This window comes from Caretta caretta, chromosome 14 (assembly GCF_965140235.1).
Source record: "Caretta caretta isolate rCarCar2 chromosome 14, rCarCar1.hap1, whole genome shotgun sequence".
Lineage (NCBI taxonomy): Eukaryota > Metazoa > Chordata > Testudines > Cheloniidae > Caretta > Caretta caretta.
Window position 1 is genome coordinate 48,644,208 of NC_134219.1, and position 27,679 is coordinate 48,671,886.

Consider the following 27,679-nt stretch of genomic DNA (forward strand, 5'->3'; position numbering starts at 1 on the left):
AGTGAGGGGGGGTGATGGGCCGGAGGGGGTGGGGGAGGGGCAGGGAGCAGCGATGGGGCTGGGGGCGGGATGTGGGGGGAGCCGGGGGGGAGGGTGGAGAGTGGGGCGGGGTGTTGGGGGGGCTGTGGCAAGGGTTGGGGAGGGAACGGGGGGGCTGAGCAGGCAGGGGGCTGGGGGGGGGCTGGGGGTCCGGGTACCTGCGTTTGGCCAGAGGGTGTCTCGTAGCTGAGCAGGTAGCCGGCGGGGGGGACGCGTGGGGGCGTCCAGGAGAGCCGGGCGCTGCGGGGGGTCACGTCAGTGGCTTGCAGGTCCCGGGGGGCATCCAGCCCTGGGGGAGGGGAGAGTGAAACAGGGACCCCCCGACCTCCCCCCTCCCCGTGACCCCCCTCGCCCCACCGACAGCCCCCCTCCCCTCACTGCTTCCCCCACCCCTCCCCGTGACCCCCCTCCCCCACCAACATCCCCCACCCCACCCCATGACCCCCCACCAACAGCCTCCCTCCCCTCACTGCTTCCCCCACCTCTCCCCGTGACCCCCCTCCCCCACCATCATCCCCCACCCCTCCCCATGACCCCCCTCCCCTCACTGCTTCCCCCACCCCTCCCCGTGACCCCCCTCCCCCACCAACATCCCCCACCCCTCCCCATGACCCCCCTCTCCCCACCAACAGCCTCCCTCACCTCACTGCTTTCCCCACCCCTCCCTGTGACCCCCCTCCCCCACCAACATCCCCCACCCCATGACCCCCCTCCCACCACCAACAGCCCCCTCCCCTCACTGCTTCCCCCACCTCTCCCCGTGACCCCCCTCCCCCACCAACATCCCCCACCCCACCCCATGACCCCCCACCAACAGCCTCCCTCCCCTCACTGCTTCCCCCACCCCTCCCCGTGACCCCCCTCCCCCACCAACATCCCCCACCCCTCCCCATGACCCCCCTCTCCCCACCAACAGCCTCCCTCACCTCACTGCTTTCCCCACCCCTCCCTGTGACCCCCCTCCCCCACCAACATCCCCCACCCCATGACCCCCCTCCCACCACCAACAGCCCCCTCCCCTCACTGCTTCCCCCACCTCTCCCCGTGACCCCCCTCCCCCACCAACATCCCCCACCCCACCCCATGACCCCCCTCCCCCCACCAACAGCCCCCCTCCCCTCATTGCTTCCCCCACCCCTCCCCGTGACCCCCCCTCCCCCCACCAACATCCCCCACCCCTCCCCATGACCCCCCTCCCCCAACCAACAGCCCCCCTCCCCTCACTGCTTCCCCCACCCCTCCCCATGACCCCCCGCCCCCCTCCCTGCACCCCCCCGTACCGGTGGTGAAGGTGGCGTGGGCGGGGGAGCTGCGGTTGCCCCCCGTCACCCCGTGGACGCTGACCAGATACTCGGTGTCCAGCCGCAGCCCGGTCAGGGGGTGCTCGGCCCGGGCCCCGGGGAGCCGCACCGTCACCGCGGGGCCTGCGGGGAGAGCTGGGGTGAGGGGGGGCAGGCTGGAGGGGAGGGGTCCAGAGGGGGGGCTGGGGATCCCCACATCTGAGCTGCCCCCAACACCCCCCCCCGTGGATGCAATGCCGGCGTGGGGAGGCCGAAGGAGCCGGGCCGGGCGATGGCCCAGGGCCCCGGAGATGCCCGCGCCGGCCGCCTGGACCCGGGGCAGGCGGACGAAGGGCGCCGGGGCCCCGGGGACGGAGCCACCCGCCGGGGCGGGGAGCCAGCGAGAGCCAGGTGTAGGGCGGGGGAGGGGAGCGACGCCCTGCCCCCGCGCTCACCTTCGGGGGGCCCGTAGCTCAGCTCGTAGCTCTGGGCGGGGGCCCGGGGCGGGTTCCAGCGCAGCAGGGCCGAGGCCTCGGTGACGTTAACGGCACGCAGGTCCGAGGGGCCGTCGGGGACTGCGGAGAGAGCGCGGAGCGTCAGGGGGGCAGCCCCCGCCGAGGGGACCCAGGTGTCCGGCCGGTGGCATGGGGTGCTGGCCCCGGGGCAGGGGAGCAGACCCAGGTGTCCGGCGCTGGCCCTGGGGCAGAGGAGGGGACCCAGGCGTCTGGCCGGTGGCATGGGGTGCTGGCCCCGGGGCAGGGGAGCAGACCCAGGTGTCCGGCGCTGGCCCTGGGGCAGAGGAGGGGACCCAGGCGTCCGGCCGGTGGCCCGGGAGCAGGGGAGGTGACCCAGGCATCCGGCCCTTACCTGTGGTGACGTAGCCCACCAGTGGCTCGCTCTCCTCGAAGCCCCGGACGGCCATGACGCTGACCTCATAGCTGGCCCCGGGGATCAGCCCCTCGAGCGTTGTCTGCAGCCGGGTGCCCGCGACCATCACGCTCTGCGGCTCCCCTGGGGCGACAGGCGGGTCAGGATGCGCTGGGGGCGGGGCCATGTGTCGGGGCCAGGGCACAGGGCCAGTAGGGGGCTCTGGGGGCATTTTGGGGTGCTGAGTGTGGGGCGCTATGGGGGCGGTCACTGTGCAGCAGGGGCCAGCGGGGGAGGGCCAGGGGCCACAGTGTGGAAGCAGTGATGGGCGCTGTGGAGGGGGGTCGGTTTGGGACACTGTGGGGGGCAGCGAGGTGCACTGGGAGGAACTGGTTTGGGGTGTTGGGGAGGGCAGCAGGGGGCGCTGTGGGGGTTCAGCGAAGGGTGCTGTGGGGAGTCAGTTTGGGGTGCTGTGGGGAGGAGCGGGGGGTGCTGTGGGGCACTTACCCCCTTTGCTCAGCTGGAAGGACACCTTGTAGCGGTCGACATGGGTGGACGGGGCCCCCCAGGTCACCCCCACCGAGGTCTCACGGATGTCGCTGAAGCGCAGGTCCCGGGGGCTCTCCAGCTCTGGGGAGACATGGGGGTCAGGGGGGCCCCATGGGCCCTCAGGCGGAGCCAACTGGGGGGCCCCTTCTCAGCATGACCACTGGGGGGAGAGCACCAGCCTGCAAAGCCCCGTTCCCCCCCCTCAGCCGGGCGGGGGGGCTGAGACCCACCAGTGCCCCCCACCGTCACCCCCTGGCGCTCACCCATCCACCTGTCCCTCCCTCCCTCTGTCACGGGCTCCACACCCTCCATCTGTCCTACCCCCCCTACCCCCTCTCACCAGGGATGGGGCAGGGGGCAGCAGGGGGCTGTCACGCTACTGACTTGAACTGGGACCGTATAGAACATGGTTGCAACCAAGCTCCCGTCGTGGCCCCAGCTCTTGTGCAAAGGGGTGGGATGCGGTGTCTCGGAGGGGGTGAGGCTGGCCGGTTGGGATTATGCCGTCTGGGTGCAGGTGTCACGTTGTATTTAAAGATGCCGGCGTTAGCTCTGGCCTGTCTGCAGTTCACACGGGTGCTCTGCTCCTGGGGGACACCCCAGACAAGTGGGGGTCAGCTCTGCCCAGCCTGCTGGGTGGCCCATGAGCGACACCCCTGACCCACGGCGGACACGCCGGGGGACTCAGCCCGGCAGGCGGGGAGAGGCCTAAGGGCCGGACGCTGGGGTTGGCCGTTACTGGATGTCAGTGAGTCCATGTCACCAGCTCTTGCTCTCGTCTCTTTCTTTTCCTTTTACGAATAAACCTTGAGATTTAGATTCAAAAGCGTTGGCCACAGCGTGATTCGGGGGTGAGATCTGACCTGTACATTGAGCTGGGTCTGGGCTTGGTCCTTTGGGATCGAGGGAACCTCTTTTCTCTTTCTGGGGGATTGGTTTTCATAACCACTCATCCCCATAACGAGGGGCGCGGGTGGGGATACTGGGAAACTGGGGTGTCTAAGGGAACTGCTCGTGTGACTCGTGGTTAGCCGGTGGGGTGAGACCGAAGTCCTCTCCGGCTGGCAGGTTTGGTTTGCCTCGGGGTGCACAGAAACCCCAGGCCGGGGCTGTGACTGCCCCGCTCTGAGCGATTTGTCCTGAATTGGCCCCTCTCCGTGGGGTCCCGCCAGAACCAGCCTCGTTACAGGGGCGCTGGGCTGTGGGGCGCTGGGACGAGGGGGCAGCTGGGCTCGGTGCCGCAGCGGGGGCCGTACCGAGGCTGCTGGTCTGTGCGGCCCCGTGGACGTTGGCTGTCTCCTCGCCCTGCCGCAGGCCGTACACTGCCAGGCCGTATTCGGTGCTGGGCCGCAGCCCCCGCAGCACGGCCGAGCGCTGGGCCCCCGGCACCGGCACCTCCTGGGCGGGCGCCGGCCCCAGCCCGGGCCCCCGGCCCGCGTCCCGGTACCGGATGAGGAAGGTGTCGAAGTTGCCCTCGGGCGCGTCCCAGCTCAGCCGCAGTGAGGTCGGGGTCACCTCGGAGATGAGCAGCTGGTCCAGCCGGGCGGGCGTCACGCTGGAGGCTTCCGGGAAGGCTGCGGGGGCAGGAGGGGGGTTAGGCTCCTGCAAGGGCAGGATGGGGTTAATTGTCCCTGGGGGAGATGGCACCGGGGAGGGGGGGGGGCTGGGGCCAGGCAAGAAGGGGTTAACTCTATCCCATCATGCACCTGGCCAGGAGCCCTGGGAGCAAGTTAGTTACTTTTGTCCCATGGGGCTCCGGTGCAGAGTGGAAAGGGTTAACTGCCGGGAGGGGCGGGGGGCGACGGAGGGAGGACAGGAATGGGGGGTCAGGAGCAGGGGTGAGGCCCAGAAGAGGAAGGGCCTGTCCCCACAGCTTGTCAGTGGCACAATGGGATCGTTAGCCCCGTGTTACAGGTGGGGAAACTGAGGCAAGGGGCAGTTATGGGGCTTTTTGCATGGTCACCCGGAAGGTCAGAGGCAGAACTGGGAGAGAACCCAGGAGTCCTGGCTCCTAGCCCCCCTGCTCTAACCCACCACACCCCACTCCGCTCCCAGAGCTGGGAGAGAACCCAGGAGTCCGGGATCCCAGCTGGGCCGCGGAGGGAAGACCTGCGGAAGGAAGGGGGCTGGTAGATGTCGAGGGGCCCTGGCCGGCCGGCCCTCCGGCTCGCTGACCTGTGACGGCGTCGGTGGAGACGGGCCCGAGGCGCTTAGGGCCGGAGACGCCGTAGAGGTTGAACTTGTACTTGCGGGAGGGGAGCAGGTCGGACACGACGAGCGTGCGGGATGCCCCATCCGCGGGCAGTGCCTGGGGTTTGCCCTCCGCGTCCTTGTACTGGAGGAGGAAGGAGTCGAAGGCCCCGGCCTGGACGGTCCAGGAGAGGCGGACGGAGTCTTTGGTGACCTCGGAGGTCGAGAGCTCCCCCAGCTTGGGCTGCGAGGCACCTTCCTCCTCCTCCTCCTCGTCTTCCTCCTCCTGCCGGCCTGGGGAGAGGGGAGCAGCTCAGACCCGGCCCGGACCCCACGTCTCCAGACCCCACCCCTGTTTGGGATCGGGATGAAAGCTGCAAAACTTTGGCAAGCGGCCGAGAGGCCAGTCTCTTTGCAGGTGGCCTGACTGCTGCTGGGACGTGCCAGACCCAGCCGGCTCCGGGCCGTGGCGCGGGCAGGAGGGTGGATCAGAGCCGATTGCGGCCGGCGGCACAGAGCAGGGAGGGGAATTAGCCAGCCAGACAATCCCCACGGGCCAGGCCAGACTCTCCGTCCCTGGCTCACGTGAAACCCACACGGGCTGTTTCTGGACGAGCTCGCCGCTGGTTCTGCCCAGCGCGAACACAGGCCGGGGCGAGGGCCAGGGCTACGTGGCCCAGACCAGGGGTCCCAGGTCCCCTCGCCAAGCCCAAGGCTCCGTACGAGCCTGTTTCCTCGCCAGCGCTTCGAGAGGCGAGTCGGCATTTTCCCGTCTCAAAGCGCGTCCCTCGGACCCTCCCCCTGCCCCACGAGGCACAGGGACGTAGAGAAGGGGGCGATTCTATCCCATCATGCACCTGCCGGGGGGGGGGAAGGTGGGAGGAGAGAGCTGATAGCTGACCTGTGACGGCGTCGGTGGAGACGGGGCCGAGGCGCTTGCGGCCGGAGATGCCGTAGAGGTTGAACTTGTATCTTCGGGAGGGGGCCAGGTTGGCGACGGTGACCGTGCGGGATCCCCCGTCCACGGGCAGCGCCTGGGGGTTGCCGTCCGCGTCCCTGTACTGGAGGATGAAGGAGTCGAAGGTCCCTTCCTTCACAGTCCAGGACAGATCGAGGGAGTCATGGGTGATGTCGGAGGCCGAGAGCTGCCCCAGGCGGAGCCGTATCCCGGCTCCCTCCTCCCGCGGCGCTGTGGTTGGAGCAGAGTGGGAGGGTTAAGGGTGAGGTAAGAGCCTGTGGGGCAAACAGAGGCAGCTTCCCCCACTGCGGAGCGATGGGATCAGGCTCTCTGCAAACTCAGGCAGTGTCACCTCTGATGTCCGGGGCAAGTGGCCCCTCTGTGGGGTGGAAATAGGGGAGCAAAGTGACTGACAGAGGCAAGACCCCTTGGATGTGGCCTCTGGTGCCATGACTGCACCAAGCAAAGGGATGTGGAAGAGGGTGGTTGGGAGCGAAGGAATGTGGAAGGGGCCCTGGTGGAGGAGGGGACAGCCGGAGGGGTGGTGGGAAGAGAGGAGGAGTGAAAAAATGCCCAAGAGAAGAAAGGGGCAAAGGGAGACAAGGAGGGAAGGATCCCAGAGGAGGAAACGCCGCGCAGGGACAGGCGAGGTGGGAGAGTGGGAAGGCAGGGAAAAAGCAAATCAGTGAAGGTGCGTCCTGGGAAAGACCCTGCAGGGGGAGAAGGAAGGAGGCAGGCGCTGGCTGGGAACCTCCTCCCGGCAGCCGCTGACCTGTGACGGCGTCGGTGGAGACGGGGCCGAGGCGCTTGCGGCCGGAGATGCCGTAGAGGTTGAACTTGTATCGGCGGGAGGGGGCCAGGTTGGCGATGGTGACCGTGCGGGATCCCCCATCCACGGGCAGCGCCTGGGGGTTGCCCTCCGCGTCCTTGTACTGGAGGAGGAAGGAGTCGAAGTCCCCGGCCTGGACGGTCCAGGAGAGCAGGGCGGAGTCGTGGGTGACATTGGAGGCCGAGAGCTCCCCCAGGCTGGGCTGGGGGGCGGGTTCCTTCTCCTGCGGCGCCACGGCTGGAACAGAGAGAGGGGGGTGAAGTGGGAGGCTGGGGTGGGTTGCCGGGTCCTTGGGGGGGCGGGTAATTCCTAGCCAAAGGGGATCTGCAGAGAGGATTAGCGGGGGGAGGGTGCAGGGAGCCTCAGGGACCGGCCCCAGGACACAGCCGGGTCCTGCTGCTGGGAAGGAGAGCTGGGGAGAGACAGACGGACGGGGCATGTCTGCAAAGAGGATCCCGCATTCCGCAGTTGCCTGCGGCCACCCCGCCTCCGTGGAGGGGTCGGACCAGAGCGACCAGCACAAACCTCAGTGAGAGCTGAGCTCAGACGGGAGGAGAGGGGGGAAGGAAGAACAAATGAGAGAGAAAGAGAAGGGGGTGAACCAAAGCCTCCAGCATCAATGGAAAGATCCCCAATGACACCCATCCAGCCCCATCCACTCCTCCAAACATCCCTCCATCCTCATACGCACCCATTCATCTATCTGTCCATCCATGACTATCCCTCCATCCCCATCCATGCCCATAGAGAGCCACCCATCTACACATCCATCCATCCCCACCAATCCCGATCGACAGCCATCCATCTATCTATTCGCTCACTGATCCATGCACATCGCTCCAGTCAGTCAGTCTTCTCCATGCACATCGATCCAGCTGTCTAGACACCCCTCCATTCCCATCCAAACTCCTCCACACATTGAATGGCTGGTAGGCGGATTGTGGAGGTTGGAGTCTGGGAAGGGTCTTTCCAGGAAAGTCCCGGCTGGCAGCTCTTGTCCCCACCACGCTGCAAAGCAAAGGGGGTGGGAGGGGACGGAGCCGGCAGCCCCCGGAGCAGCCGCTGACCTGTGACGGCGTCGGTGGAGACGGGGCCGAGGCGCTTGCGGCCGGAGATGCCGTAGAGGTTGAACTTGTATCGGCGGGAGGGGGCCAGGTTGGCGACGGTGACCGTGCGGGATCCCCCGGCCACGGGCAGAGCCTGAGGTTTGCCCTCCACGTCCTTGTACTGGAGGAGGAAGGAGTCGAAGGTCCCGGCTTGGACGGTCCAGGAGAGCAGGGCGGAGTCGTGGGTGACGTCGGAGGCCGAGAGCTCCCCCAGACTGGGCTGGGGGGCGGGTTCCTCCTCCCGCGGCGCCGCGGCTGGAACAGAGAGAGGGGGGTGAAGGGGGAAGCCAGGGTGGAGGGTGGCCCACTGGGACCTTAGGGGGCCTTGTTATTGCCAGCTAGAGGGGTTCAGCAGAGAGGATTGGTGTGGGGAGGGTGCAGGGTGCCCCAGAGACCAGCCCCAGGACAGTGACGTATCCTGCTGCTGGGAAGGAGAGCTGGGGAGAGACGGATGGACGGGGCATGTCTGCAAAGAGGATCCCACATTCCCATCTGGGATCCTGCGGCCATCCCGCCTCCATGGAGGGGTCAGCCCAGAGCAACCGGCAGAAACCTCGGTGAGCGATGAGCTGAGACGGAAGGAAGAACAAACGAGAGAGAAAGAGAAAGGGATGAACTAAAGCCTCCAACATCAGTGGAAAGATCCCCGCTGACACCCATCCATCCCCAGAAACTCCGTACCACCATCTGCATATGCTCCCCCATCCATCCATCCCCATCCAAATCCATCCACCTACCTATCCATCCATCCTCGTAGACATCCATCCATCTACTGATCTATCCATCCATCCCCACCAGTCTCCACAGAGAGCCGTCCAGCTCTCCATTCATTCATTCATCCATGCACCTGTGACGAACTTGGGGATGTTTGTCGTGTTTTACATGAATAGCGTGTGCGTGCCTCAGTTTCCCTGTGTGCTGCATGTTTAACAAGGCGGTGGGAGGGGGTTGTTGTTGCCGAGGACCAGGTGTGACCTCGCCTAGCAGTCAGGACCCCCAGACAATGGCCTGGAGATGGGGAACCCTAACAACTGGTGACCAAGACGCCCACCCCAGCTTGGCCATCAGCCGGTTCTGGCCAGTGGGAGGACAGTGGGCTGCGGAGAGACCCCGGTGACCTGACCAGCCGGTTCCAGGCAGAGGGAACAAAGGACGGAGGAGAGAGGGCCCCAGCCTCCTGTTTACCTGGGATGGAGGAGAGAGGACAAAGGACAGGGGAGGAGCTGTTGGGGCCGGTGATATCAGCTGCCCAGCTGGGAAGCAGGGGGGCTCTGGGCTGGAGGAGGGAGCAGGCAGAGCCCCCCAGATGCAGGGGAGACTGGGATGCGCTGGGCTGAGGGAGGCCAGGCCTGAGGCCGGAGAGTTTCCTGTGCTGGGTTCAGACGCTCAATAACCCCTCCTGTTTTATGCTGGCTGAGAGTTGCTCCGGTCTAGAGAACAGGGGGGCATCATCCCCTTTGGGGGGGGGTGGAGGCCCAGGGGCCAGAGCGATGGGACTCCCTGAGGGGTCCCACAGCAGAGACAAGGGTGCTAAGGCTCAGAGAGGTGCGGTACCAGGAGGTGGAGGGGCTGGACCCCGAAGAGAGAGTGGACCCCCGGGAGAAGGGCTGTCTCACTGAAGGGGGTTCCCCCCACGGACCACACAGGGCCAAGAGTGGGCACGACCTGGGAGTCCGTGACACCAGCCCATACACAGTGACGCATTCACTCCATCAGCCCCACACACATCGATCCCTCTGTCCATCCATCCACACTCCTCCACCCACTGAATGGCCGGGAGGAGGGTTGTGGAGGTTGGAGTCTGCGAAGCCTCTTCCCAGGAAGGTCCCAAATGCCAGCTCTTGTCCCCACCGCGCTGCAAAGCAAAGGGGGTGGGAGGGGACGGAGCCGGCAGCCCCCGGAGCAGCCGCTGACCTGTGACGGCGTCGGTGGAGATGGGGCCGAGGCGCTTGCGGCCAGAGATGCCGTAGAGGTTGAACTTGTATCGGCGGGAGGGGGCCAGGTTGGCGACGGTGACCGTGCGGGATCCCCCGTCCACGGGCAGCGCCTGGGGTTTGCCCTCCGCGTCCTTGTACTGGAGGAGGAAGGAGTCGAAGGTCCCGGCTTGGACAGTCCAGGAGAGCAGGGCGGAGTCGTGGGTGACGTTGGAGGCCGAGAGCTCCCCCAGGCTGGGCTGGGGGGCGGGTTCCTCCTCCCGCGGCGCCGTGGCTGGAACAGAGAGAGGGGGGTGAAGCGCATGGCCAGCAGGAACACTTGCCGGGTCCTTGGGGGAGCCGGTTATTGCCAGCCAGAGGGGATCAGCAGAGAGAATTAGCAGGGGAGGGGGCAGGGAGCCCTAGGGACCGGCCCCAGGACACAGCTGGATCCTGCTGCTGGGAAGGAGACCTGGGGACAGACAGACGCACGGGGCATGTCTCCAAAGAGAGTCCTGCATTCCAAGGTTCCCCGCGGCCATCCCGCCTCCGTGGAGGGGTCGGCCCAGAGCGACCGGCACAAAACTCAGTGAGAGCTGAGCTGAGATGGGAGGAGAGAGGGGGAAGGAAGAACAAATGACAGCAAGAGAGAAGGGGGTGAACCAAAGCCTCCGTCAATGGAAAGATCCTCACGGACACCCATCCAGCCCAACACAAACCTATACAGCCATCGATCACCATACCATACACCCATCCAGCCACGCATCTATCATCATACTCACCGTGTCCCATTGCTCACAATGCCACCTGGCCACACATCTACCCATGAATCCCCCAAAATACCCATCCATCCCCACACACATCCACCCACCCTACCGTCTGTATGTCCACCCTTCCATCCATCCCCACACAAATCCACCCACCCTACCGTCTATCCGTCCACCCCCATATATGTCCATTCCTCTATCCATTCATTACCATCGTCTCCATCCATCCATCCATCCATCCCCATACAAATCTATCCGTTCAATTAACCTGCCCAAGACACATTGATCCAGCTGTCTGTCTATCCATCTATCCATCCATCCCCATCCACACTCCTCTCTCTACCCATTGAGTGGCCGGCAATCTGCTTATGGAGTCTGGAGGATTGGAAGTGTCTTCCTGGGAAGGTCCTGGCCCAGTGGTCGGCGTTTCTGACACTGCAAAACAAAGGGGGGTGGGAAAGGGGCTGGTACCCCGGGTCCAGCTGCTGACCTGTGACGGTGTCGGTGGAGACGGGGCCGAGGCGCTTGCGGCCAGAGATGCCGTAGAGGTTGAACTTGTATCGGCGGGAGGGGGCCAGGTTGGTGATGGTGACCCTGCGGGATGCCCCGTCGGTGGGCAGCACCTGCGGTTTGCCCTCCGCGTCCTTGTACTGGAGGAGGAAAGAGTCAAAGGTCCCCTCCACGGTCCAGGAGAGCAGGGCGGAGTCATGGGTGACGTCGGAGGCCGAGAGCTCCCCCAGGCTGGGTTGGGGGGCAGGTTCCTCCTCCCGCAGCGCCGCGGCTGGAAGAGAGGGAGGGGGGTGAAGGACGGCGGGCAGGGCAGCTCGCTCGGTTCTTGGTGGGGCCGGGTAATTCCTAGCCAAAGGGGATCTGTAGGGAGGATTGGTTGGGGGAGGGTGCAGGGAGCACCAGAGACCGGCCCCAGGACACAGCCGGATCCTCCTTCTGGGAAGGAGAGCTGGGGACAGATGGAAAGAGGATCCCACATTCCTGGGCTCCCCACGGCCATCCCGCCTCCATGGAGCGGTTAGCCCAGAGCAACCAGCAGAAACCTCGGTGAGAGCTGAGCTGAGATGGGAGGAGAGAGGGGGAAGCAAGAACAAGTGAGAGAGAAAGAGAAGGGGGTGGATCAAAGCCACCAACACCAATGGAAACATTCTCACTGACACCTATCCAGCCCCAGAAATGACCATACCATCTTCATACGCTCCCCCATCCATCCATCACCCATGGCTAGTCACATCCATCTATCCTGGCATCCATGACCTTACCCAGCATAGCCCTTGTAGCTGCCCCCTGCAGAAGGGTTACCCAGACACGCACACCTCTGCCGTGAATCTCCCAAAACACCCATCCAGTTCCGTAAACTCCATCCATCCCCATATGCATCCATTCATCTATCCATCCATTCCATCCCCATTCATCGATCCATCTCCATCCATCCATCTCCATATGCATCCATTCATCTCCTTATCCATCCCTCCCCATACGCATCCATTCATCTATCCAGCTGCTCCATCCCTATCCATCCATCTCCATATGCATCCATTCATCTCCTTATCCATCCCTCCCCATACGCATCCATTCATCTATCCAACTGCTCCATCCCTATCCATCCCCATCCACATCCATCCCCTCCATCCATTCATCTATCCATCAGCTCCATCCCCATCCAACCCCATCCACATCCATCCATCCATCCATCCCCATCCATCCATCTCCTTATCCATCCATCCCCATCCACATCCCTTCATCTATCAATCCATGACCATCAATCCATCCATTCCCATCCTTACCAGTAGACATCCATCCATCTGCTCAGCCATCCATCCCTCCCTCCCCATACACATTCATCCATCCATCCATTCACGACCTTCCCCATCCATCCATCCCCACTGATCCCTATAAACAGCCATCCATGTATCTTTTCATTCATTCATTCATTCATTCAATCATCAAACCCATAGTCATTTATCTATTAACTCAGTCTGCTTCATACACACTGATCTATCTGTCTGTCTGTCAATCCACCCATTCACCTCCATCCACACTCCTCCACCCACTGAATGGCCGGTAGGCGGGTTGTGGAGGTTGGAGTCTGGGACGTGTCTTCCCAGGAAGGTCCCCACTGGCAGCTGCTGTCCCCACACACTGCAAAGCAAAGGGGGCAGGAGGGGAAGGGGGCGGCACCCCCAGAGCAGCCGCTGACCTGTGATGGCGTCGGTGGAGACGGGGCCGAGGCGCTTGCGGCCGGAGATGCCGTAGAGGTTGAACTTGTATCGGCGGGAGGGGGCCAGGTTGGTGACGGTGACCGAGCGGGATCCCCCATCCACGGGCAGCGCCTGGGGTTTGCCCTCCGCGTCCTTGTACTGGAGGAGGAAGGAGTCGAAGGTCCCCTCCTCCACGGTCCAGGAGATCAGGGCGGAGTCGTGGGTGACGTCGGAGGCCGAGAGCTCCCCCAGGCTGGGCTGGGGGGCAGGTTCCTCTTCCCGTGGTGCTGTGGTGGGAACAGAGAGAGGGGGGTGAAGGGTGTGGCCAGGGTCAGGGGGCAGCTCACTGGATCCTTGGGAAGCCAGGTTATTCCCAGTGAGAGGGGATCTGCAGAGACAATTAGTGAGGGGAGGGTGCAGGGAGCCCTAGGGCCCCTCCCCGGGACAGTGACGGATCCTGCTGCTGGGAAGGAGAGTTGGGGACAGACGGACGGGGCATGTCTGCAAAGAGGATCCCACATTCCTGAGTTTCCCGCAGTCATCCCGCCTCCATGGAGGGGTCGGCCCAGGGCAACCGGCGCAAACTTCGGTGAGAGCTGAGTTGAGACGGGAGGAGAGAAGGGGAAGGAAGAACAAATGAGAGAGAAAGAGAAGAGGGTGAACCAAAGCCTCCAACATCAATGGAAAAATCCCCATTGACACCCATGCGGACCTAGATACTCCTCCATCCTTCCATCCCCATACATACCCATCTACCCAGCCAGCCATTCCCTTCCCATCCATCCGTTCCCATGAAGGCCCAAGGTCCATCCATCCATTCACACACATCCTTCTATGCAGCCATTCGTCCCGCCATCCTTTCAAACACACCCATCCATCTATCTATGAATCATTTCTTCCATTCCTGGAGACGCCCCTCTATCCATCCATCCGCACACACCCCACTCTCTATCTGCTGAAGGGTCGGCAGCCAGGGTCGTAGATGCCTGAGGCTCACAAGTGTCTTCCTTAGAAGGTCCTGTCCCAGTGGCCGGCGCCCCTGACCCTGGAAAGCAAAGGGGGCGGGAGGGGAAGGAGCCGGCGCCCCGGGTCCAGCCGCTGACCTGTGACGGCGTCGGTGGAGACGGGGCCGAGGCGCTTGCGACCGGAGATGCCGTAGAGGTTGAACTTGTATCGGCGGGAGGGGGCCAGGTTGGCGACGGTGACCGTGCGGGATCCCCCGTCCACGGGCAGCACCTGGGGGTTGCCCTCCGCGTCCTTGTACTGGAGGAGGAAGGAGTCGAAGGTCCCCTCCTCCACGGTCCAGGAGAGCGGGATGGAGTCGTGGGTGACGTCAGAGGCCGAGAGCTCCCCCAGGCTGGGCTGGGGGGCGGGTTCCTCCTCCCGTGGCCCCGCAGCTGGAACAAAGTTGGGTGCGGATTCGATGAACGATTCCTTGGGGACTCGCCGCAGAGGGGAAATAGGGGGCAGAAGCATCAGGGAGAGCTGGGTGATGGGGTTGGGGGTCACCGGGACTGATGGGAACAGCCTGTGGATGCAAAGCATTGGGGAAGACCCCCATCCCGTCCCACCCAGACGTCCTGCGGGCTGGTCCGAGGTGCTCTGGGCTGACACATCTCCTAGCGCGTGAACCCAAAGGGCCCCCAGCCCCCACGGTCAGAGAGCTCAGGCTGTTCAGCCCCTTGGAGAGACGACTGAGGGTTGCCTCAAATTGTGACCCCTCGGGGAGAAAAGCCGCGACAACCCCCCAGGCTCCGCCAGGCTCTGTAACCCAGCAGAGACGTGCAGAACATGACCCAGGGGCTGGACGCAAACGCAGACGAACCCCTCTCAGAAATTGGGCCCACGCTCCCCAGTGTGGGGAATTGCTCTCCCCTGGGAAGCCATGTCCTCTCCACCTCCGCACAGCTGCAGACCCAACCCGGCTGCCTCGCTGGGACACGCGTAAGCCAAGCCCCAGTGTCTGGGCTCAGTACGGAGGGAACTGGGGGACATTCTCCGGCCTGTGGTGTACAAGGGTCAGACGGGACAATCAGCCCGGTCCCTTCTGACCTTATCCTCCAGTAACCCTGCCTGTAACCTGGCAGGTGCTGACCGGTTGCAGGAGGGAAGGGTGTGGCGGGGATGCCGGGACATCAGTCTGCAAGCACAGGGCTGGGACGTTTAGCCGTGAGCTGCCTTAATAAAGAGCCAGCTGAGGTTAGTAACCCTCTTGTGACACCCTGTACCCCATGTTCACACCTTTATACAGTTATGATATATTTTGTACAAAGGATGCCTTGTGAGGTATCATTTGAAAACTCATAATCTGCTGGACATCATTGTCCTGTTAAGCTGTGTATAACAGCACTGTGTGTAAAGCTATGCATGATTGTTATTGAAACATGTTGCAGTTCTGGGTAATGCCAACAAACCCATTTTTCAGAGCCAAAGACACACTGGCAACCCCAGACAGGCATCAACACAGTCAAGTGGGCTGTCACTTACTTAATCGGACATTCTCCAGCAAGGGGAGAGGTGTAAAAAAGAAATTTACAATTCAAATGAAGGATAGTTTGGAGCTCACATAGGTATTGGAACTGCTGGCCCCCATGACCCAGCGAAGATCTTTCCAGCACAAAGGACGGGCATATAAGAAGGGAGGGAAATGTCCCTAGCCTCTCCACCTTACAGCTCTCTGCTCATCACATCAACGCACACCTGAAGAATACTGAACAAAGGGGACTGGTCCCAGTCTGAAAGGGAATCCTACCTGTGAACTGGCTGCGGCATCTGGTGTGGCGAGAAAACCAGTTACTTCAAATCCTATTGAGCTTGGCAAAGTTGAGGAATTAGCTTGTGTGTTTATTTCTTTATTTCTTTTGTAACCAGTTCTGACTTTTATGCCCTACCCTTTCTAATCACCTGAAATCTAGTTAATAAACTTGTTTTATTGTTTTGTCTAAACCAGCGTGTTTGCCTGAAGTGTTTGGGAAACTCCCTACCCAGGCCAATGGGCCTGGTGCAGCGACGGGTGATGTCTGAGCTTGTACTGCCCCGTGGATTATAGAATGGCACGAGACGCACATTCTGGGGGGCGAGGCTGGGATGGAGGGACACGCGGGTGTCACCCTGTATCTATTCACGGGTGGCTGGGCACAGCAGTCTTGCATTCAGCTGGGAGTGACTTTACACGCGAGTGGTTGTTCACAGCAAAGCAGTGTAAAAGGCAGCCCAGGCTGGTGGCTGAAGGGAATCCAGGGGTCCAGGCTGCACCCTGAGGAACGTCACACATGGTGATTACCCGGCATGCCACTCAGGCAGCACACACCTCGCCATATTCCCGGAAAGAAAGGGGGTGACCCAAAGCCACTAACACCAGTAGAAAGATCCCCACTGACACCTATCCATCCCCACACACTCCTCCATCCACCCCTCCCACCATCCCCCCATCCCCACACACACCCATCCGTCCATCCCTGGGGACACCTGTAGATCCTTCCCCGTACACATCCAACGCAAACCAACCCAACTCTGCATCCATCCTTCCCGTACATATTAACTGGCATCTCTATCCATCCACCCGACCCCCCATTCTTCCCCCCACGACCCCCTCTCCATCCATGGATGGCTAATAACTGGGTCATGGAGGTGGAGTCTGGAAAGTATCTTCCTAGGAAGGTCCCGGCCCAGTGGACGTCGTCCCTGACACTGCAAAGCAAAGGGGGCGGGAGGGGACGGAGCCGGCAGCCCCGGGAGCAGCCGCTGACCTGTGACGGCGTCGGTGGAGACGGGGCCGAGGCGCTTGCGGCCGGAGATGCCGTAGAGGTTGAACTTGTATCTTCGGGAGGGGGCCAGGTTGGCGACGGTGACCGTGCGGGATCCCCCGTCCACGGGCAGCGCCTGGGGTTTGCCCTCCGCGTCCTTGTACTGGAGGAGGAAGGAGTCGAAGGTCCCCTCCTCCACGGTCCAGGAGAGCGGGATGGAGTCGTGGGTGACGTCAGAGGCTGAGAGCTCCCCCAGGCTGGGCTGGGGGGCGGGTTCCTCCTCCCGCGGTGCCGCGGCTGGAACAGAGAGAGGGGGGTGAAGGGTGCGGCCAGGGTAGGGGCAGCTCGCTGGGTCCTTGGGGTGCTGGGTTATTCCAAGCGAGATGGGACCTGAAGAGAGGATTAGCGGTGGGAGATTTCAGGGAGCCCTGCGACTGGCCCCAGGACACAGCTGGATCCTGCTTCCAGGAAGGAGAGCTGGGGACACACAGACAGACAGACAGATGTGGCATGTCTGCAAGGAGGATCCCACATTCCCAGGTTCCCCAAGGCCATCCCGCTTCCCGCGAGGGGTGGGCCCAGAGCAACCGGCACAAACCTCAGTGACAGCTGAGCTGAGATGGGAGGAGAGAGGGGGAAGGAAGAAGAAATGAGAGAGAAAGAGAAGGGGGTGAACCAAAACCACCAATGTCAATGGAAAGATCCCCAGTCACACCTATCCAGCCCAGACACTCCTCCCTCCATGCATCCATCCTCATATACAACCATTCATCTATCTGTCCATCCGTGACCATCCCCTCCATCCCCATCTATACCCATAGACAGCCATTCATCTACCTATCCATCCATCCATTCATCCATCCAGCTATTCATCCATCCATCCATCTACATTAATCCCCATAGACAGCCGTCCAGCCCCCGACGTGCCTCTATCCATCTCTCCACCCTCATACACACTAATTTATCTATTTATCCATCCATCACCTTCACCATCCAACACCATCTATAGCCTTAGAAAACCATTGTTCCATCTACCTATCCAACCATCCCCATCCTCATCCATCCATCTCCATCCATCCCCATCCATCCATCCTCACCCATCCCCATACATAGTCATCCATCTATTCATTTATCCATGCATCCCATACACATCGATCCATAAATTCAGTCTGCTCCATGCACTTCGATCCATCTGTCTGTCTATCCACCCATCTATCCCCATCCAAACTCCTCCACCCATTGAATGGCCGGTAGACGAGTTGTGGAGGTTGGAGTCTGGGAAGCATCTTCTCAGGAAGGTCCCAAATGGCAGCTCTTGTCCCCACCATGCTGCAAAGCAAAGGGGGCAGGAGGGGATGGAGCCGGCGCCCCCAGAGCAGCCGCTGACCTGTGACAGCATCGGTGGAGACGGGGCCGAGGCGCTTGCGGCCGGAGATGCCGTAGAGGTTGAACTTGTATCGGCGGGAGGGGGCCAGGTTGGTGATGGTGACCGTGCGAGATTCTCCATTCACGGGCAGCGCCTGGGGTTTGCCCTCCGCGTCCTTGTACTGGAGGAGGAAGGAGTCGAAGGTCCCAACTTGGACAGTCCAGGAGAGCAGGGCGGAGTCGTGGGTGACGTCGGAGGCCGAGAGCTCCCCCAGGCTGGGCTGGGGGGCGGGTTCCTCCTCCCGCGGTGCCACGGCTGGAACAGAGAGAGGGGGGTGAAGGACGGGGGGCAGGGCAGCTCGCTAGGTCCTTGGTGGGGCCGGGTAATTCCTAGCCAAAGGGGATCTGTAGAGAGGATTAGCGGGGGGAGGGTGCAGGGAGCACCAGAGACCGGCCCCAGGACACAGCCGGATCCTCCTGTTGGGAAGGAGAGCTGGGGACAGACAGATGGGGCATGTCTGCAAAGAGGATCCCACTTTCCCCGCAGCCATCACACCTCCGTGGAGGGGTTGGCCCAGAGTGACCAGCACAAACCATGGGCAGAGCTGAGCTCAGACGGGAGGAGAGGGGGGAAGGAAGAACAAATGAGGGAGAAAGAGAAGGGGGTGAACCAAAGCCACCAACATCAATGGAAAGATCCCGATTGATACCCATCCAGCCCCATACACACGCCTCCATCCCTCCAACTTCATATGCACCCATTCATCTATCTGTCCATCCATGACCATCTCCTCCATCCCCATCTATGTCCCTAGACTGCCACCCATCTACACATCCATCCATTCACCCATCTCCACCAATCCCCATAGACAGGCATCCAGCTCCAGACACTTCTCCATCCAGCCCTGCATCTTCATACACACCCATTCATCTATTTATCCATCCATACCATCCCCATCCAACACCATCCATACCCTTAGACAGCCCTCAATTGATCTATCTATCCATCCATCCATCCCCACCCACAGCCATCCATCTGTCTATTCACTCACTGATCCATGCACCCCACAGACATCGATCCATTCAGTCAAACTGCTCCAAACACATCGATCCAGGTGCCTGTCTGTCTATCCACCAAACCATATGCCTCCATCTGTTGAGTGGCCAGTCGATGGGACGTGGAGGTGGGAGTCTAGGACGTGTCTTCCCAGGAAGGTCCCTGCTGGCAGCTGTTGTCCCCACCACACTGCAAAGCAAAGGGGGCGGGAGGGGAAGGAGCTGGTGCCCCGGGTCCAGCCGCTGACCTGTGACGGCGTCGGTGGAGACGGGGCCGAGGCGCTTGCGGCCGGAGATGCCGTAGAGGTTGAACTTGTATCTTCGAGAGGGGGCCAGGTTGGTGACCGTGACAGTGCGGGATCCCCCGTCCATGGGCAGTGCCTGGGGTTTGCCCTCCGTGTCCTTGTACTGGAGGAGGAAGGAGTCAAAGTCGCCGGCCTGGACAGTCCAGGAGAGCAGGATGGAGTCGTGGGTGACATCGGAGGCCGAGAGCTCCCCCAGGCTGGGCTGGGGGGCGGGTTCCTCCTCCCGCGGTGCCGCGGCTGGAACAGAGAGAGGGGGGTGAAGGATGTGGCTGGGGTGCAGGGTGGTTTGCCAGGTCCTTGGGGGCGGCGATATTCCTGGGCAGAGGGGATCTGGAGAGAGGATTAGCAGAGAGAGGGAGCAGGGAGCCCCAGGTATCGGCCCCAGGACACAGCCAGACCCTGCTGCTGGGAAGGAGAGCTGGGGACAGACAGACAGACGGGGCAAGTCTGCAAAGAGGATCCCACATTTCCACATTCTCCGCGGCCATCCCGCCTCCATGGAGGGGTTGGCCCAGAGTGACCGGCACAAACCATGGGCAGAGCTGAGCTGAGACGGGAGGAGAGAGGGGGAAGGAAGAACAAACGAGAGAGAAAGAGAAGGGGGTGAACCAAAGCCTCCAGCATCAATGGGAAGATCCCCATTGATACCCATCCATCCCCAACCACTCCTCGAAACATCCCTCCATCCTCATACACACGCATTCATTTATTTATTTATTCATTCATCCCCGTCCCCATCCCATATCATCCATACCCTTAGACAGTCATCCATCTACCTATCTATTGTGATACGGGGGGGCCAGGGAGCAGTGGGGGAGTGGTCGAGGGGAGATATATAAGCCCTAGGCTAATTGAGGCCTGGTTCCCTGTAGACGAGGGAGGGTGGCTACAGGTTAATTGGAGCACCTGTGGTCAATTAAACCCTGTCAGGAACCTAATAAAACCCCCTGCTTCAGGCAGTCAGAGGAGGAGGAGGAAGGAGAGAGGACTGGAGCTTGGAGGAGCGTTGAGAGATTTGGAAGACCTGAGAACTGAAGTAAGGGAGACCCTGCCCCAGCAGGACAGGGAGACTCCCTTCCCCCCAGCATCTAAGGGCCGAGGGTAACCCCACCTAAGGGGGATGAGGGTAAGAAACCCGCAAGGGCTGAGAGGGGCTGGGGCTGGGGCTTAGAGTGAGGAGCAAGTTTCCCTCCCCCGTTTCCCTCCTCTACCGCCTTCCCAGGCTAGTAACGGGGCCCTCAGCACCCAAGAGCAGGGGCAAGGGGTGGCATCTTAGCCCCTCCCCAAGAAAAGCGCAGAACCCACCATATAAACATCGGCCATCTTGCCACACTATCCATCCATCCATCCATCCATCCCCATAGACAGCCATCCATCTATCCATACAATCATTGATCCAGTCACCCCAGACATATTGATCCATTCATTCAGTCTGCTCCATGGACATCAATCCGTCTGTCTATCCACTCAGCCATCCCCATCCAAAGTCCTCTATCTGTTGAATGGCTGGTAGACGGGTTGTGGAGGTTGGAGACTTGGAAGCATCTTCCCAGGAGGTCCTGGCTGGCAGCAAAGCAAAGGGGGCGGGTGGGGAAGGGGCCGGCACCCCCGGGAGCAGCCGCTGACCTGTGACGGCGTCGGTGGAGACGGGGCCGAGGCGCTTGCGGCCGGAGATGCCGTAGAGGTTGAACTTGTAACGGCGGGAGGGGGCCAGGTTGGCGACGGTGACCGTGCGGGATCCCCCGTCCACGGGCAGCGCCTGGGGGTTGCCCTCCGCGTCCTTGTACTGGAGGAGGAAGGAGTCGAAGGTCCCCTCCTCCACGGTCCAGGAGAGCGGGATGGAGTCGTGGGTGACGTCAGAGGCCGAGAGCTCCCCCAGGCTGGGCTGGGGGGCGGGTTCCTCCTCCCTCGGTGCTGCGGCTGGAACAGAGAGAGGGGGGTGAAGGGTGCAGCCGGGATATGTGGTGGCTCTCTGTGTCCTTGGGGGGCTGCTTTATTCCAAACGATAGGGGACCGGTGGATAGGATTAGCGGACAGAGGGTGCAGGGAGCCCCATGGACCAGCCCCAGGACACAGCTGGATCCTGCTTCCGGGAAGGAGAGCTGGGGACAGACAGATGAGCGGGGCATGTCTGCAAGGAGGATCCCACATTCCCACCTGGGTTCCCGGGGCCATCCCGCCTCCATGGAGGGGTCGGCCCAGAGTGACCAGCACAAACCATGGTAAGAGCTGAGCTGAGAGGGGAGGAGAGAGAGGGAAGGAAGAACAAATGACAGAGAAAGAGAAGGGGGTGAACCAAAGCCACCACCATCAATGGAAAGATCCCCATTTACACCCATCCAGCCCCAGAAACGCCCATACCCGTCTAGCCCCAACCACTTCTCCAAACATCCCTCCGTCCTCATACACACCCATTCATCTATCTGTCCAGCCGTGACCATCCCCTTCATCCCCATCCATGCCCACAGACAGCCACCCGTCTACACATCCATCCATTCATCCACCTACCCATCCATCCATGCATCTCTATCCATCCCCACCAATCCCCATAGACATCCATTCATCCATCTATCCATCCATGACCATCCCCTCCATCTGTCCATTCATCCCTCCATCTCCCCATAGACAGCCATCCATCTATCTATTCACTCATTGATCCATGCACCCCAAGCACATGGCTCCAGTCAGTCAGTCTGCTCCATGCACATCAATCCAGCTGTCTAGCCACCCCTCCATTCCCATCCAAACTCCTCCACCCATTGAATGGCTGGTAGGTGGATTGTGGAGGTTGGAGTCTGGGACGTGTCTTCCCAGGAAGGTCCCGGCTGGCAGCAAAGCAAAGGGGGTGGGTGGGGAAGAGGCCGGCACCCCCGGGTCCAGCTGCTGACCTGTGATGGCGTCGGTGGAGACGGGGCCGAGGCGCTTGCGGCCGGAGATGCCGTAGAGGTTGAACTTGTATCGGCGGGAGGGGGCCAGGTTGGCGACGGTGACCGTGCGAGATCCCCCATCCACGGGCAGCGCCTGAGGTTTGCCCTTCGCGTCCTTGTACTGGAGGAGGAAGGAGTCGAAGTCCCCAGCCTGGACGGTCCAGGAGAGCAGGGCGGAGTCGTGGGTGACGTCGGAGGCCGAGAGCTCCCCCAGGCTGGGCTGGGGGGCGGGTTCCTCAACCCGCGGCGCCGCGGCTGGAACAGAGAGAGGGGGGTGAAGGGCGCGGCTGGGGTAGAGGGAGGCTCACTGAGTCCTTGGGGGCCAGGTAATTCCTAGGCAGAGGGGATCAGCAGAGAGGATTAGCGGAGGGAGGGGGCAGGGAGCCCCACAGACCAGCCCCAGGACACAGTCGGATCCTGCTGCTGGGAAGGAGAGCTGGGGACAGACAGACGGACGGGGCATGTCTGCAAAGAGGATCCCACATTCCTGGGTTCCCCGCAGCCAGCCCACCTCCATGGAGGGGTCGGCTCAGAGTGACCGGCACAAACCACGGGCAGAGCTGAGCTGAGATGGGAGGAGAGAGGGGAAGGAAGAACAAGTGAGTGAGAGAGAGAAGGGGGTGAACCAAAGCCTCCAATGTCAATGGAAAGATCCCCATTGACACCCATCCAGCCGTATACACACGCCTCAATCCCCATCCATTTTCATTCATATCCATCCATCTCCATAAATACCCAGTGTCTACCCATCCCTTTCCACATGTCCTCCTACCAGCTATTCATCCCCCGCACACCCATCCTTCCATCTTGTCAAACACATCCATCCTTCGACCCATCCATCATTCCCTCCGTTCTCTGATACAGCCCTCCATGCATCCACAGCCCCCCTCCATCCATCCCCCAATACAGCCGTCCATCCATCCACACCCCCATCCATCCACACACCCCCTCCACACGCCTCCTCCATCCATCCATCCGCACACCCCCTTCATCCATCTATCATTCCGTCAATTCTCTGATACCCCCCCTCCATCCATCCATCCATCCCCCAATATAGCTGTCCATCCATCCCCCAATATAGCCCTCCAACAATCCATCCACCCCCTCTATCCATCTATCCACACACCCCCTCCATCCATCCACCCCCCACACTCTCATCTGTTGAATGATCAGTAGCCCAGTCTTGGACATCTGAGGCTTAGAAGTGTCTTCCTGAGATGGCCCTGGAGCACTGGCTAATGTCCCCACCGCACTGCAAAGCAAAGCGGGATACAAGGAGAAGGAGCCGGCGCCCCGGGAGCAGCCGCTGACCTGTGACGGCGTCGGTGGAGACGGGGCCGAGGTGCTTGCGATCGGAGACACCGTAGAGGTTGAACTTGTATCGGCGGGAGGGGGCCAGGTTGGCGACGGTGACTGTGCGGGATCCCCCGTCCACGGGCAGCACCTGGGGGTTGCCCTCCGCGTCCTTGTACTGGAGGATGAAGGAGTCGAAGGTCCCGGCCTGGACGGTCCAGGAGAGCAGGGCAGAGTTGTGGGTGATGTTGGAGGCCGAGAGCTCCCCCAGGCTGGGCTGGGGGCTGGGTTCCTCCTCTTGCAGTGCCGCGGCTGGAACAGAGAGAGGGGGGTGAAGGGGCCAGATCACTGTCTGGGATAAAAGGCAACAATTGGAGGGAAGAGAAAGCAGAAGAGTGGAGAAAAAAAATAGACTCAAAACCGACCAAAAGAAAAAATGAATGAGGAAGGAGGGGAAACGTTCGAGGAAACGGAAGAGAGAAAAGGGGGGAAGCAGCAAAGGAAGAAAGAGGAAGAAAAGTAGAGGAAAGAATCCAAGGGAAGTGGGGAGACAGCGTGAGAGAGATCGGGAAGGGGAGAATGAAAGCATGAAAGGGAGGAAACAGAAGAATGATGGGGAAGGAACGTTGACTAAACAGCGTAGAGGAAGGAAAGGAGAGAACTGGATGGCGCAGACGGACAGAGAGTGAAAGTGGAGGAGAAAGAGAAATGAGGAGTAGATCGATCACGGAAAGGGGAGAGAAGGGGAGGATCCCTGGACTCACAGATGACAGACAAAGAGAGAAAGAAGGGGGAGGTAGAAAGAAAGGCACAGACCAGCCGGAGGGTAGAAGCAGGAGAGTGAAGGAGATAAAAGAAGGGCATTGGACGGACAGAAGGGGGAAGAAAGAGCCGGTTGCCTGGCATTGGGAGAAGCTGAAGGCAGAAAGAGAGAGAAGGTGGAAGGAGGCAGAGAACTAGGCACAGGAGATAGACGGAGCGTGGGAGGAGGAGGAGGAAACAGCCCCGGGACCCTGGGGATGGGCTGGCGGCCGGGTGGCTCTCAGCACAGACAGACACATGGTGCACGCCTGTGCTGTGAGCAAGGACAAGGGCACAAGCGGCTCCGGAGAGAGACGTGACGCTCGAGGAGCCAGAGAGGCCGAGGAGACCCAGGCACCTGGGCACAGCCGCTGACCTGTGACGGCGTCGGTGGAGACGGGGCCGAGGCGCTTGCGGCCGGAGACGCCGTAGAGGTTGAACTTGTATCTGCGGGAGGGGGCCAGGTCATGGAGGTGGAGGGAGCGCAGGGCACCGTCCACGGGCAGCGCCCGGGGGTTGCCCTCTGCGTCCCGGTACTGGAGGATGAAGGAGTCGAAGGTCCCCACCTCCACGGTCCAGGAAAGGTCGAGAGAGTTGTGGGCTGCGTTGGCCACTGAGAGCTCCCCCAGGCGGAGCTGCGTCCCGACTCCCTCCTCCCGCGGTGCCATGGCTGGAAGAGAGATTGGGGGGGTGAGGGGCATGGCCACTCGCTGAGTCCAAGCGGGGACAATGAACCAGAGAGAGCAGGGGCAGGGCATGCTGGGGCTCATGCCCCGTTACCCAGGAACTCTGCAGGGAGTGAAAAGTTAAGCGGGGAGGTCGAAAGGGAGCAAAAAGGAGAGATGGGACCTCGAGAGGGGGCCTGGGTGACCCTGAGTGTATCCTGAATGGGAGAGATGGATGGATGGATGGATGCTGGGGTTGGATGGAGGTGTGGCTACAAGTTAGCGACAGATGGATGCTGGGGATGGATGGATGGATGGATGCAGGTGTGGGTACAAGTTGGAGATGGATGGATGGATGCTGGGGATGGATGGAGGTGTGGGTACATGTTGGGGATGGATAGATGGATGGATGCTGGGGATGGATGGATGGAGGTGTGGCCACATGCTGGAGATGGACGGAGGAGTACACAGTCACGTGTAGGCCCCATAAAGAGGTCCATAGACAGTCCAAGGAAGGGGGACTGGGGCAGACTCAGACAAGCGGGACAGAGGAACATGGGCTGGAAGCAGCATCTTGGTCCCCCAAGCTCCTGTGCAATGGAGAGAGACCATGAAGAGAAGATGGAAGAGAAGAACGTCTTCGCGATGGCCAGCACCGTTACTGTGCTGCAGGGCAAAGCGGGGTAAGAGGGGAAGGGGCTCGGCACCCCCGGGAGCAGCCGCTGACCTGTGACGGCGTCGGTGGAGACGGGGCCGAGGCGCTTATGGCCGGAGATGCCGTAGAGGTTGAACTTGTATCGGCGGGAGGGGGCCAGGTTGGTGATGGTGACTGTGCGGGATCCCCCATCCACGGGTAGCACCTGGAGTTTGCCCTCCGCGTCCTTGTACTGGAAGAGGAAGGAGTCGAAATCCCTGGCCTGGACAGTCCAGGAGAGCAGGGCGGAGTCGTGGGTGACGTTGGAGGCCGAGAGCTCCCCCAGGCTGGGCTGGGGGGCGGGTTCCTCCTCCCGTGGCGCCGCGGCTGGAACAGAGAGAGGGGGGTGAAGAGCGCAGCCGAGGTGGGCATGGCTCACCGGATCCTTCAGGGTCTGGGTTATTCCTAGGCCAGAGGGGATCTGCAGAGAGAATTAGCAGGGGGAGGGTGCAGGGATACTAAGGGACCAGTCCCAGGACACAGACGGATCCTGCTTCTGGGAAGTAGAATTGCAGACAGGCGGATGGTGAAAGTCTATAAAGAGGATCCCACATTCCCGAGTTCACCGCGGCGATCCCACCCCATGGAGGGGTCGGCCCAGAGCGACCGGCACAAACCTCGGTGAGAGCTGAGCTCAGACGGGAGGAGAGAGGGGGAAGGAAGAACAAATGAGAGAGAAAGAGAAGGGGGTGAACCAAACCCACCAACATCACTGTGAAGATCCCTATTGACACCCATCCACCCCCAGAAACTCCTCCATCCCCATACACAACCATCCATCAACATACCATCCGTCCGTCTACCCGTCCATCCATGCATTCATCACCACAACCATCCAGGCCTTGTTTCTGACAACGGCAGCTGGTCACAGAGTCACACGTATACAACTACCGGTGAATCCCCCAAAACACCCATCCTTCCCCACACACATCCCCATACACCTCCGCCCACCCTTCCCCCGTCCCTCCATCCGTCCCCATACACCTCCGCCCACCCTTCCCCCGTCCCTCCATCCGTCTCCATACACCTCCGCCCACCCTTCCCCGTCCCTCCATCCGTCCCCATACACCTCCGCCCACCCTTCCCCGTCCCTCCATCCGTCCCCATACACCTCCGCCCACCCTTCCCCGTCCCTCCATCCGTTCCCATACACCTCCGCCCACCCTTCCCCGTCCCTCCATCCGTCCCCATACACCTCCTCACCCTTCCCCCCGTCCATTCTAATTCACATCTGCCTTCCCACCTATCCTTCCGTCCGTCCATCCTTCCATCTCCATAAATATCCAATCCTCTATCTATTCATACATCTTCATCCACCCCTATAGACAGTCATCCATCTACCTATTCATTCAGCGATCCATCTCCATACACATCTATCCATTCACTCAACCTGCCCCATGCACATCCACACCCCCACCCACCCACCCACCCGTCTATCCATCCATCCATCCACCCACCCACACTCTCTCTGGCCGGCAATCTGCTTGTTAAAGCTGGAGGATTGAAGGCATCTTCCTTGGAAGGTCCCGGCCCAGGGGTCAGTGCCTCTGACACTGGAAAGCAAAGGGGGCAGGAGGGGACGGAGCCGGTGCCCCGGGAGCAGCTGCTGACCTGTGACGGCGTCGGTGGAGACGGGGCCGAGGCGCTTGCGGCTGGAGATGCCGTAGAGGTTGAACTTGTATCGGCGGGAGGGGGCCAGGTTGGCGACGGTGACCGTGCGGGATCCCCCGTCCACAGGCAGCGCCTGGGGTTTGCCCTCCGCGTCCTTGTACTGGAGGAGGAAGGAGTCAAAGTCCCCGGACTGTACAGTCCAGGAGAGCAGGGCGGAGTCGTGGGTGACGTTGGAGGCCGAGAGCTCCCCCAGGCTCGGCTCGGAGGCAGGATCCTTCTCCCGCAGCGCTGCGGCTGGAACAGAGAGAGGGGGGTGAAGGGTGCAGCTAGGGTGGGGGAGGCTCACTGGGTCCTTGAGGCCCGGATTATTCCTAACCAGAGGGGACCTGAGGAGAGGAATTATTGTGGGGAGGGCGAAGGGAGTCCCAGGGACTAGCCCTAGGACACAACTGGATCCTGCTGCTGGGCAGGAGAGCTGGGGACAGACCGACAGATGGGGCATGTCTGC

The 27,679-nt window shown here is 61.6% G+C and overlaps 1 protein-coding gene across 1 annotated transcript in view; it reads right to left on the reverse strand.

Annotated features, from left to right (window-relative positions):
• LOC125621156 (tenascin-X) overlaps positions 1-27,679 on the reverse strand; it is a 66,358-nt gene that overhangs the window by 790 nt on the left and 37,889 nt on the right. The window contains exons 20-42 of the mRNA XM_075119123.1: positions 27,172-27,465; positions 25,594-25,887; positions 24,578-24,871; positions 23,419-23,712; positions 22,069-22,362; positions 20,807-21,100; positions 19,124-19,417; positions 17,842-18,135; positions 16,398-16,751; positions 13,812-14,222; positions 12,708-12,995; positions 10,989-11,279; positions 9,733-10,026; positions 7,780-8,073; positions 6,656-6,949; positions 5,827-6,114; positions 4,911-5,219; positions 3,740-4,309; positions 2,694-2,882; positions 2,187-2,330; positions 1,775-1,894; positions 1,320-1,463; positions 198-328 (exon numbers count right to left, since the gene is read on the reverse strand). Of these exons, the coding sequence (XP_074975224.1) occupies positions 198-328; positions 1,320-1,463; positions 1,775-1,894; positions 2,187-2,330; positions 2,694-2,882; positions 3,740-4,309; positions 4,911-5,219; positions 5,827-6,114; positions 6,656-6,949; positions 7,780-8,073; positions 9,733-10,026; positions 10,989-11,279; positions 12,708-12,995; positions 13,812-14,222; positions 16,398-16,751; positions 17,842-18,135; positions 19,124-19,417; positions 20,807-21,100; positions 22,069-22,362; positions 23,419-23,712; positions 24,578-24,871; positions 25,594-25,887; positions 27,172-27,465 (6,473 nt within the window). The remainder of the gene's footprint in view (positions 1-197; positions 329-1,319; positions 1,464-1,774; positions 1,895-2,186; positions 2,331-2,693; positions 2,883-3,739; positions 4,310-4,910; positions 5,220-5,826; positions 6,115-6,655; positions 6,950-7,779; positions 8,074-9,732; positions 10,027-10,988; positions 11,280-12,707; positions 12,996-13,811; positions 14,223-16,397; positions 16,752-17,841; positions 18,136-19,123; positions 19,418-20,806; positions 21,101-22,068; positions 22,363-23,418; positions 23,713-24,577; positions 24,872-25,593; positions 25,888-27,171; positions 27,466-27,679) is intronic.